This window comes from Cyprinus carpio, chromosome A23 (genome assembly GCF_018340385.1).
Source record: "Cyprinus carpio isolate SPL01 chromosome A23, ASM1834038v1, whole genome shotgun sequence".
NCBI lineage: Eukaryota > Metazoa > Chordata > Actinopteri > Cypriniformes > Cyprinidae > Cyprinus > Cyprinus carpio.
Genome location: NC_056594.1, coordinates 23,287,311 through 23,299,587, shown reverse-complemented (window position 1 = coordinate 23,299,587; position 12,277 = coordinate 23,287,311). Strand labels below are relative to the sequence as shown.

Sequence of the window (12,277 nt, the reverse complement as noted above, 5' to 3'; positions counted from 1 at the left end):
AGGGAAAGAGAGAGAGAGAGAGAGAGAGATGAAATAAAAGGTAGTTTTGACAAAGTCAAGGTTCAATGAGCATGTGACCCTCCGTCTTTTCTCCCAAACACAGCTGACAGCAGTCAGAGGGCATTTGCGTGTGTGCAGTCAAGCGCAGTACCGATGTTGGCCATCTCAGGCACGGTGGCGCTGTAAGGGCCGCCCTGGAACACAGGTGGGTTGTCGTTGATGTCTTGCACACGGATGATGAACTGGGATGAAGGCTCCAGGGCTCGGCCGGTCTGCCGGTCTGTTGCCGTGGCGATAAGGCGGTACTGGTCCTTTTCCTCACGGTCTAGGGGTTTGGTGACGTGGATGTTCCCTGTTCTGCTGTCAATAACGAACACCGAACCGGCCCCCTCACCTTTTAATATGTATTTGGTTCGTCCATCACCCCTGTCCACACTCGAATGAAGCTGGAGGAATGAATAAATGATAGAAAAACACATACACAAATATGTAAGAAAATTCTCAAAATTATCAACAAATTCCATTTCTTAGAAGCCTGTATGCACAGTATAAAAGGCACTCATAATGCTATATGATATGTATTGTATTGCAACTGCTTTTACTTTCTACGATAGGCTATATAATGTAGTATATTCTAATAATTTGGTTGAAGACATTTTGAACATTGATAATAATCTAATATTTCTTAAGTAGCTAATCTGCATAACAGAAAAAGCTTTGCATCACAGGAATACATTTTAAAATATACTAAAAAAAACAAACAAACAAAAAAAATATTACCATTTTTTACTGTATTTTTGATCAATTAAATGCAGCCTTGGTTAGCATGAGAGACTTCTTTCAAAAACATTTAAAAAAATCTTACCATCCCCAAACTTTTAAACAAATTTCTCAAGCCACATACACATATATATGTCTTATTCATAAATGTTTGCCGCATACTTGAAAGATGGCAGGTAGATCTAAAGTAGACTTTGAGATATGAAGAGCAATATTCCCCAAATGTATAATGCATTTTATACACAGGCACCACAGAAGCTGTTACCAAAATTTAATGCTATTTTCTCACTTGGCTAATATTCTTCTCTAAAAACATCCCGTGATGATAATGACTTAAGAGTGAATAAATAACTCCATGAGGTAAGGAGATGTGTTTGTAGTTTTCTGTGACTGAGATCCTCTAAGACCAAACCACACAAATGTAATATTTTTTTCTATTTAATATAGAGTTTAAAAAATGATATCTGGAAAAACTGTCCGTAATAAACGAGTGGCTTCCTCATTTTTGCAGCCAGTACTAATAAAAAACATTTCCCTTTTAATACTTTCCGACAAAGTCATAATTGGTCTGGTTGAGCTCTGGGCAGGCAGACTAATCCAGGATCACTGTAAAAGGGCACCTTTCACCAGGGGCTAAAAAAGACCTCTGTATCCAGATATCCAGTGTGCCTGATAGGAGGAACTCCAGGTGGTTTTGTACTGATAGGGGGCTGATGATTGGCCGGGCAGAAAATTCATTAGCTCAGCCGACCAATAAGGTCACAGGGGAACTGTGAGAACATGAACATAAATGTGCCAAATAAACCTGTAAAACCAAACATGCTTTGGCTACGAAAAACACAATAGAATACAAGCTGCACAGTGTTCACTGCATACTGCAGTCTACTTTAAATTTAAATATAATAAACATAACACGGCCTGTCATCCCTCCAAATAAATAATGAAAAAAGGAGTTATTTTGCATTTTGAATCCAGAAAATCATTTTAAATCTTGGCAGTCTGATTAAATAATGGTTCATAATGACATTAAAAATATTGGTTGATATTAGTTCATATGTATATATATATATATATATATATATATATATATATATATATATATATATATATACACACACACACACACACACACACACACACACACTTACCCGAAAAAAAAATACCTAAACTGCATAAGGACTTCACTGACACAACATGGACACAAAAGAATCGCTGAATCCTTTATTGAATAGGTTCATTTGTATAACCTGTACAAGCAAACTAATTCACTACAATGAATCAGATTTTTTCAACGGTACATACAAAATACATTTTTGATCCATTTGACTAGCAGAATTCGCAAGCTTTAAAAGCAGTAGCATTTTAATAAATAAACAAACAAATAAAATATAATATAATTTCATATAAAGCAAACATTTAAAACTATTATTTTAATTTTTAAGTTGTGAATTAATGGTTAATTACAAACAAAAAGTGTTATAATCAAATTACTTGGTTTCTAGCTGGACCATTTATAGTCATTACCTGGTTTATAAATAATGACTTGAATTAAAAAAAAAAAAAAAAAAAAAAAAATACCTTTTACAATGGCTTATGGTTGCTGGACAATTTATGGTTATTATTTCAAATCATAAAGTTATAAAGTCCAAATCTGAAGGTGAAAAAGGACTTATATTTGTGGATTTATTTCTGACAGTTCTGAATTTACTCCCAATTGTGTTATAAAGTCAGTGTGAGATAAAAAGTCAACTATTTTTTATTCAGTGGTAGAAACAGCCTTCCATATTATCTGTTTTAAGCTGTTTAATAAAAGAAAATAACAACATAACACATAAAACATAACACAATGTAATGTAACGTAACATATAAGGGGATGTCGTGGTGAAGTCGTGGCCTAATGGTTAGAGAGTTTGACTCCTAACCCTAAGGTTGTGGGTTCGGGTCTTGGGCCGGCAATACCACGACTGAGGTGCCCTTGAGCAAGGCACCGAACACCCAACTGGGCGCCGCAGAATAAAATGGCTACCCACTGCTCCGGGTGTGTGTTCACGGTGTGTGTGTGTTCACGGTGTGTGTGTGTGTTCACTGCTTTGTGTGTGCACTTTGGATGGGTTAAATGCAGAGCACGAATTCTGAGTATGGGTCACCATACTTGGCTGTATGTCATGTCACTCACTTATAACATAAATAATAAAATAATGCTGAATTACTGTCACAGTACTGAACAAATGTAGTAGCACTGCTATGCTTAGTCTGACATTGCAGGCTACTTACAAAAAGCAGTAAACTATTGAACATTGAAGCTAATTAGGTGGGCAATATCTGTTTATCTGCACACTTCAGATGTAATATGAACAGTATGCTAGTATTGTGACATAACCATTCTCTGGATTTCCCCTTCACCTACACACACACACACACACACACACACACACACACAATGGCAGTCTACATGTCCATCTGTTTTTTCCTCATGTTCTCCTCTCAGCTGTTTGCCTCACACCCTCTTTGTCCATCTGTTTCACTCTCTCCCTCTCTCCGTCTTTCTGTTTGTCCATCTGGGTAACCCTAATCTAACAACCCTCTGTCATGTTTATCCATCCATCTTCCAGTCTTATGGAGCCCCACGTTTTCGATAGCTAATATTCTGTCTTTGTCTGCATCTATAACTGTGTGTGAGGGAGGAGAGGATAGTTTAATGGGAATTAAGTTATTATTTCTAAGCTGGGTCAGGGTGAGAGAGAGGAAGTGAGCTGATTATTCATCCTTCAGTCTGGTCTTCTTATCTTTGTCTTGTTCACACAGCTTTTTGGAGTAGTACTTTAGTACAGAAAGAGTGTGTGTGGTCAGAAGAAGGCTTTGCAGTGGTTTCCCATCCTGTGATCACACTAACGCTCGGCATGCTGGGAAACTGAAGTGGGTTGAGGGAGCTTGCGATTAAAGGAGCTCTTAGGTTCTTTCCTCCTGCATCTAAAACCTCTTCCCCCTGCTTTTAGCCTTAAAACAGTGACAACTTTCAATCTTTTTCCTTTCTTTTTCAATTCTTTGACTCTCTCCAACCCATTTCTCTGTACTTTTTAGACTCTCAACTACCAAGGCATCAAACACACTCCCACATCCTCAGCACAAATATACAGCAAGTACAGACATACAATCTTTATATAGTATATGTGGTGCACATATACTAGAAAATGCTAAACTGTAAAAAAAAAACAAAAAAAAAAACAATGCTATTAAAAACAATAAAACAATAAATAAATAAATGTGCAAAAAAACTACTCTTATAGCACTTTTTTGTATTTTTTTTGGCTTAACTATTCTATTCTGATTGCTATTTTATATTATTTTCTATTCTATTCTTATTATTCATTATTCTTTAAGATTGTATTAGCCACACATAAATATATACTGTAGAAATATATGGATTGCTGGACCCGTCTGGATTAACCGATCTGTGCATTGATCATCCCTCATTATCATGTGCATTTTCTCTCATCACCTCATAAACTCCAGCACTGTACTGCTGTGCATCTGACAGCATGTATATTTAAATCTACAAATTAGCTCTGAAAATACCATAATACACACACACAGATGCATTTGCATACGTCAGACCGGAGCTGAATATTCAGAGATGGCAGCGCTCAGCCGTAGCAGAATACAAGTGCACAAGCTGTCAGAATGTTTTAAATAAGTGAGGTAAGAACATGGATTCATAATCCCATATTAACACTCATCCTTCAATGGAACACACACTCGCTGGAGGAACAGCACTGCATTAACTCACACAGATGCTGTTTGCAATGCTTAAAAAAAAAAAAAAAAAAAAAAAAAACTTGTTTTTTTAACTCAAAAAAAACAATAAAACTGAATGAGCAAACAAGAAAATACAAAAAAACCAAAATTTTAAATCAAAAAAAAAAATAAAATAACTTAAAAATTAAAAAAAAAAAAATTGACAAGAATGGAATGTTAAAAATTATGTTATATTGTTTCCAGTTAAATTTACAACCTATTCAAAGTAATTAAATTGCTGCATAGTCTATGAAAAAGTAATTAGTTATACAAAAGATGCTAAACAAAAAATGATTGTGATGATAATTTTTTAAATACTATTCAGAAGATTTGGGTCGGTGAGATTTTTAAATGTCATTGAAGGATGTATCTGATGCTCATCAAGGCTGCATTTATTTGATCAAAAATACAGCAAATATTGTAAAATATTATTACAACTTAAAATAACTATTTTCTATTTGAATAGTTTTGAAAATGTAATTTATTCCTGTGACGTAAAGCTGAATTTTCAGCATCATTACTCCAGTCTCACATGATTCTTCAGAAATCATTCTAATATGATTTGATCCTCAAGAAACAACTTTAATTATCAATGTTGAAAACAGTTGTGCTGATTCGTATTTTTGTGAAAACTGTGATACATTTTTTCCCAGATCCAGGTTAGAAAGTTCAAAAGAACAGCATTTATTTAAAATAGAAATCTTTTGTAATATTATAAATGTCTTTACTGTCACTTTTGATCAATTTAATTTGTCCATGATGAATAAAAGTATTATTTCTTTTTATTGACCCCACAGTACAAAAAAATCAAATATTCAAAAAAAAAAAATCATATATTAAAAAAAAAAACACAAACACACAAACACAAACACACACACACACACACACAACACTGATGTGATACAAAAACACACACACACACACACACACACACACACACACACACACACACACACACACACACACAAAACTGATGTGATTTAAAATGACACAGAACTCAAATAATTCATTGCATACTGTAGGTTGACATTTAAAGAGTGTTGTAAACACTTTAAAAATTTAGTAATTTACATTAACCACCTGAACAAACTCTGAATTTCCTAAAGTGGCTTGAAAGGGAGACTTGAGGGAGAGCATTTCATTATTTCCTCAACTCGCTCAACTGTAAAAGCTGTGTGCACAATACAATGTGACATTAAAAACCAGCTATGTGGCATTTTGTCACACTATACTACTACTAGATGAGAAAAGTAGCATGTTTTTGGAAACAACAGTATTTTGAAAACACATGTAGTGTATAGCATTGAGACTTTCAGTTAGATGCTCTTCAGCACTGCATGCACTGTAAAAAAAAAAAAAAGTCCCGTAAAGAAATGGTAAATGACTGGCAAACAAAAACCGTAAAATTCAAGTAAAATATCATAATTGAAAATATCATATTTTTTTCTTTCTGTGAAACCTTTAATTAAAATTTCTGCAAAATGATTGTTTTTGAACTTTATTTCAATTAAGATATTTTACTTTTATCATTGGCCATTTAAAAAAAAAATTTACAGTATGGTAGTGTGGTATTGCGAACACTGCCTGAGACATTCGTAACATCCACTGGTTGGTTGAAAATTTGAGAGGGATGAAGGCTTTTGATCATAATAAGAGCTCTGAGGTACGCCGAGTTCTTTAATGCACTCTGAAGCCATTTGTACTCAGAGAGAGAGCATGCATGTGTGACATTGAGAGGCAGAGGAGGAGTCGCTCTTCTGAAGAAAGAAAGAGAGAATAACACACAACAAAGCATTCAAGTAGATCTCAAAATCAGTTCTAATACATATTAGCACCAGTCAGAGCGGCAAGACCAAGAAAGAAAATTACCACAGAAAAACTCTAAAATCATCCAAAAAGCCTTCCCAGAAGAGTGGAGGCTGTTATTAACTGCAAAAGGGGGACCCAATTCATTATAATGTCTACTGTATGTATTGATGATGTCATTAATGGCCCTGTTGATGTAATGGTCAGGTGTCTCAGTACTTTTGTCCCTATAGATGCTCTGATAAATGAGCACTCCACAAATTGCATCTATCATTTCAGACATTCTTTTCCTTTTGTTTACAGGCAAAATATTGCTAACATTAGCCAAAATCTTGCTTGAGTTTGTGCAGGAACATTTCAATTTCACATATCAATGAGGATGTCAGTATGTGACGTGATTGATAAATATAAAATGCCGCCCATTGTGAGCTGTCTTAACATAAAAAGACATAAAAGACACACTGTGATGTTGCAAAGCCTGCCTTGGCTTTTACCCAAAATCTCATTGGTTGTACCATACAATTTGACAAGCAACATCCGTGACAGACAGAAAACAATTCAATAGTCCTCCTTGTTTCATTTCGGAAGATTGGAGCTTTTGTAATGTATTTACAAAACCCGCTGACAGCGGTCTCAAACCCGACACACTGACAAATGTTCTCTGCAATTCAGGGAATTCATCCTTGAATTCCTAAGAGCGCAGAGCCAAAGACAAATTCAGCCACGAGTGATGTGAAGTGGGAAAGATTTACACTTCCTGCAGTCAGAGAGACTTCCTGTCCTGAGGGGGTCACACAGGAGGCACGCTTGGTTGATTTTGGGAGGCAATAAAGCAAACATTGCTGTGTGTCAGACGAGGAAAAGAGCATGGCATCAAAGAGCAGCTTAGATGAGCCTCTCTCTCTCTCTCTCTCTCTCTCTCTCTCTCTCTCTCTCTGTGGTGAGCTACATGAAGCCGCGGGCTGAGCGGTCTGTGTTCACGCGTGTGTGAGTTTCAGAACACAGCATGACCATGATGTCAAAGCACATTCACTGCCTATTACTCTAACCAGTCAAAACATGCACACTAACACAGACGTACACTTATTTAAAGCCAAAATGAAATCAAAATGTACCCTATTCACTGGTCTGGTCTTATTGTGTGCAACTCATCAAGAAGCTCCATCCTACATTTTCCCCTGTTGAAATAATAGGTCATAATACAGAACAGAAACGGGTTGCCAAAGTGTATGATTTCTGATTTGCATTTTCAAATGAAATACAAAAATAATGTAATTTTGTTTTTTACTTTTACTTTTTATTACCATCACTGGCACATTTGCCCTGTAAATGAATTAATCAAATAATTAAATAATAATAAAATAATAAATAATCAATAGATGAATGGATGGATAGAGATCAAACCTTATTATTAATTAAAATAAAATAAATAGTAAACACTACAGATACACACAATGCATAAAGACACAAACCTAAATTTACACAGCATACACAGAAACACAATCACTATAGGAACAGATATGTACACAGAACACACATTTTCCAGGGACTGTATTGATCTGCTTACAGACAGTGTGTCAAAACTGACCACATGCTAAGATGGACTTCAGCTCTGCTCATGGTCTAGTGATGGGCAGGTTGACTGCCTACACTTAAATTAAGACCCTCAGCTTCACACACACACACACACACACACACACACACACACACACACACACACACACACTGAGCAAAGAGCTGTCAAAAGCTTCCAAAAGTGCCAAGCCTGAGTGAACATCCATAAACCCACCACTACTAGCTCAGGACCGCCAAAACCATCTCTAACTTCCCCTCCAAGCTAAACAGTGACAAGTGGACATCCCTTAACCTGCCAACTAATGGCAGGCTGAGAGAACGCACATTGCCTCCTTCAGCACTAGTATTCAGAGTTTTAATCTCGGATACGTTCATAATTGCATAATAATATAATACTCTTTTTTTCTAAATACATAGAAAGATTACCTATATTTGCCAAAATGTGCAGTATAAAGGCACTAAATCCCATAGTGTAATGTGTTCAACTTGATCATTTACATCCAGAACGTGGACTTTCTTCTACTGTGTATACTTATTGACAAACTGTGACTCAACTTATACTAAAACTAACAAAAACTACAAACACAAATTCAATTATAAAAATAAAAAGAAAAAATAACAAACAAACAATAAACAAATAATAATAATAATAATAATAATAATAATAATAATAATTATTATTATTATTATTATTATTATTATATTTTATTTTATTCAGTATAGCCAAACCAAAGGTTCCAGTGATAAGAAGTTAAATAATAATAATAATTTATTTTAAAATGTATACATTGATTAAATTGATTAATAAAAATAATTTTTATCATCATCTTTTTATTTCTTTTCATCTATTGCTATCTATTTTTTATTATTATTTATCTACAGCATTAATAAACATAACAGAAACAACAACAGAAAAAAAAATGTGTCAGTGATTATGGTAAAATAATAATAATAATAATAATAATAATTATTATTATTATTAAAAAATCAAATCAAATCATACAATAGACTAATTATTATACTGAGTGGCTGAGTAAAAATCATTTAGTAATCAAATTGTATTTTATATTATTTATATGATTTAATAGCCTAAAATAAATGTTTTTATTATTATTATTATTATTATTATTATTATTATTATTATTATTATTAAAGGCATCAATACTGTTAATTCTTTATACAAATAATTCAAATGATTCTGCAAGACACGTGAAGCTTAATATTGTTTCCAGTTCAACTATAATCTATTTAAGGTAATGAATTTACTGTATTTTTTTCAATGGGTATATATTTTTTAATTGCTTTATTTTAGTTTTGTGTTATCTTATTACAAAGCATCAATAAAAATAAGAGAAACTATGTTAAAAAAAAATACACATTTAAAAAATATAATAGACACGCTGCAACTAGTCAAACCAGCAGCTGCAATGACAATCAGCCAATGAAAGTGTGAGAAAACTAAAGAGAGCAAGAGAAGGCCAAGACAGCGGAACGTGTGAGAAAAAAAGAAACATCACAAACTGCTGCCCACGTCTGCTCAACCACTGTCTCATCCAGATTTTTCAGCTCTCTTTCCCGTTCTGTGCAAAATGAGCACAAGCTCTTATTCTGTGTTGTTCGGTGACATGTTGTCAGCGGCTAAAGCGCTATGATTTTACCGCGGGTACAGGGTGTTATTAGACATGACATGAAGTGGCTGCAACAGCAATTTGATGAAAGACACCAAAGTAGACTAGAAGTGAAATGTAATGGAATAAAACAACTCTTCCACATAATTATATACTGCATTAGTCTAATTTCAGGCAATTGTCAAGCAATTGTTTTTTTTTTATTTAATTATTTTTTTTTCTGGTAGTTGTTTCTGAATCCCTTGTTTGTCCTGAGCAGTTAAAACTGCCTGCTGTTCTTCAGAAAAATCCTTCAGGTCAAATAAATATTTTGGTTTTCCAGCATCTTTTGTGTATTTGAAACCTTTCCAGCAATGACTGTATGATTTTAAGATCCATCTTTTCACACTGAGGACAACTGAGGGACTCATATGCAACTATTACAAAAAATTCAAATGCTTACTGATGCTCCAGAAGGAAACACGATGCATTAAGAGCCAGGGGTGTAATGCATTGTGCATTAAATGCATTAAAGACAAAATCACATGACAAAATCACTAAAACTTAAAATAAAACTAAAATGATAAAAATAAAAGCTACATTAAAATATTAATTAATACTATAATAGTATACTTTGCACACCAGACAAAAAGCAGCGTCATGTGTCGCAGGTGGGAAAAGTGCAAGTATCACACGAAAACACTTTGTTCTGTATGCAGAAGGTTAAGTTCAATCAGCTCCAAATGAGTTGTAATCTCCACTAGGTGGCAGTACAAGTCACTGCACAGTCAAAAACGATGTTGAAAAAAAGTGACATCAATGGCTTTTAAAGATAAAAAGATGTAACTGTGCCAAGTGAAGGATTAGATAGGACGACGCTTGACATGCAAATTCTCTTCATGTAGCCTAGGCTTTATCAAATCACACAAAAACTGCTACTGAAAAAACGTCCGTACACAATGTACAGTATCTTCTAGCCTTCATCGAAAGTTTTGTTTTGGGCCGAAATGAATGTAAAACAATTAGTGTCATATAGTGGAATGGAAGAAGGATTTGTTTCTTACAAACAAGCAGCTTTTGGCTTCTCAAGAAGTTAACTGATGTACTGGAGTGGTGTTTTTATCAGCTGTTTGGACTCTCATTCTGACGGCACCCATTCACTGCAGAGGATCCATTTGTGAGCAAGTGATGTAATGCTAAAATTTCTCCAAATCTGTTCTGATGAAGAAACAAACTCATCTACTGTTCATCAAAGGCCTGAGGGTGAGTAAATCTTTAGCAAATGGTTATTTTTGGGTCAATTATTCCTTGAACAAGTTGCACAATCAAAAAAAAAAAAAAAAAAAGAGAGAGAGAGAGAGAAATCTCAGTTTGTAGGGCAGAATTGTTTGGATTAACTACTAGTGCAGCAGAAGTACTTGATTTGAGACACCATCTTGAACCTCAATCTGTATTTCCGTATCCCATTTTCTTTGTTTTTTTCACCTCCTCTCAAATCTGTTATATAAATCTCCTAATCATTCTCTCTCAGATTTGTGCTTTAATTGCTCTACTGCAATCATCTGTACACTACAATGTTGCACTGTGGGAATGAAATGAATCCAATACGCAAAAAAAACAAAACAACAAAAAAAAAAAAAAGACAAAAAATAAAAAAATAAAAAAATAAAAAAAAAAGATTGAAATTTGGGAAATGATCTCTGATGAGTTTCCCAGCAAGAAAAGCCCCTCCCCACCCCTCATTTTCTTTCATCCACACTGTTGTACACTTTTCTCCTTGATCTAGCCGTTTCTCTCTCTTTTTGATTCTCCAGTGTCCACATTTGTTCTTTCAGAAACACCACATGCATTTCTCTCCTACGCGTGTTTCTTCCTCCACTAATGAGTTCAAATGAGGCACAATGCACACATTCACACACACATATGTGCACACTCGACTTCTCAATGATAAATACAAATATTGAGGTCCTTGAGAGAATAAAATATTGAATAGTTGCTTCTAGCACGTCTACACTTGGAGGTCACTGTAGCATTTAAATGGACCTATAAGTGGCTCCTTTGTGTTTGTAGAGCAAAGGCTGTGCTGGGTACGAATCTCTTAAAGGTGAAGTGTGCCATTTTATGCACCTCTAGCATTGATTGGACTACAACAACAAAGATACTCTTAAACACTACAATTTTAGCACTAAAATACAAATTAAATTTAAATAAAACAATTATCATGACCAACACTGCATTTAATTTATTTGCATTTATTTTATATTTAAAAACAATACAGTAAAAACTGTAATCTTGTGAAATATTATTACCATTTCAAATAACTAAATAAGACAACTGCAGGTGGTAGAGAGCATTTCTAGAAGGTATTTTATTGGAAAAAATATATATTTTGGAGTTTGGCTGAAATACTGCTGTGTTTGTGATTTCTGTGATTTTTTTGTTTGTTTGTTTGTTTGTCTTTGGGATAATAATTATTCATAAAATGTGAAGTAGAATCTGTGTTCACACTTGTGTCACACAACAAAACTAGAGTCACAGAGAAAACATGATTTGCTACCATTGCTAGTTGACTGCAAGAGAAGGGATTTTTTGAAAAAAAAAAAAAAAAACCTGCTTAATTCAGTTAATTTAAGTTAATAAATGTTTAAAAGTACACGCCCCAAAGCTAACATACATAGACTAAACTCTCATTTTGATTTCATGAGGTCTCCACC

The 12,277-nt window shown here is 34.3% G+C and overlaps 1 protein-coding gene across 1 annotated transcript in view; it reads right to left on the bottom strand.

The window, feature by feature from the left end:
• The window catches only part of LOC109048459 (cadherin-11-like), a 71,237-nt gene that overhangs the window by 33,453 nt on the left and 25,507 nt on the right, over positions 1 to 12,277 (bottom strand). Inside the window, exon 4 of the mRNA XM_042713742.1 lies at positions 152 to 446. Coding sequence (XP_042569676.1) covers positions 152 to 446 — 295 coding nt within the window. The remainder of the gene's footprint in view (positions 1 to 151; positions 447 to 12,277) is intronic.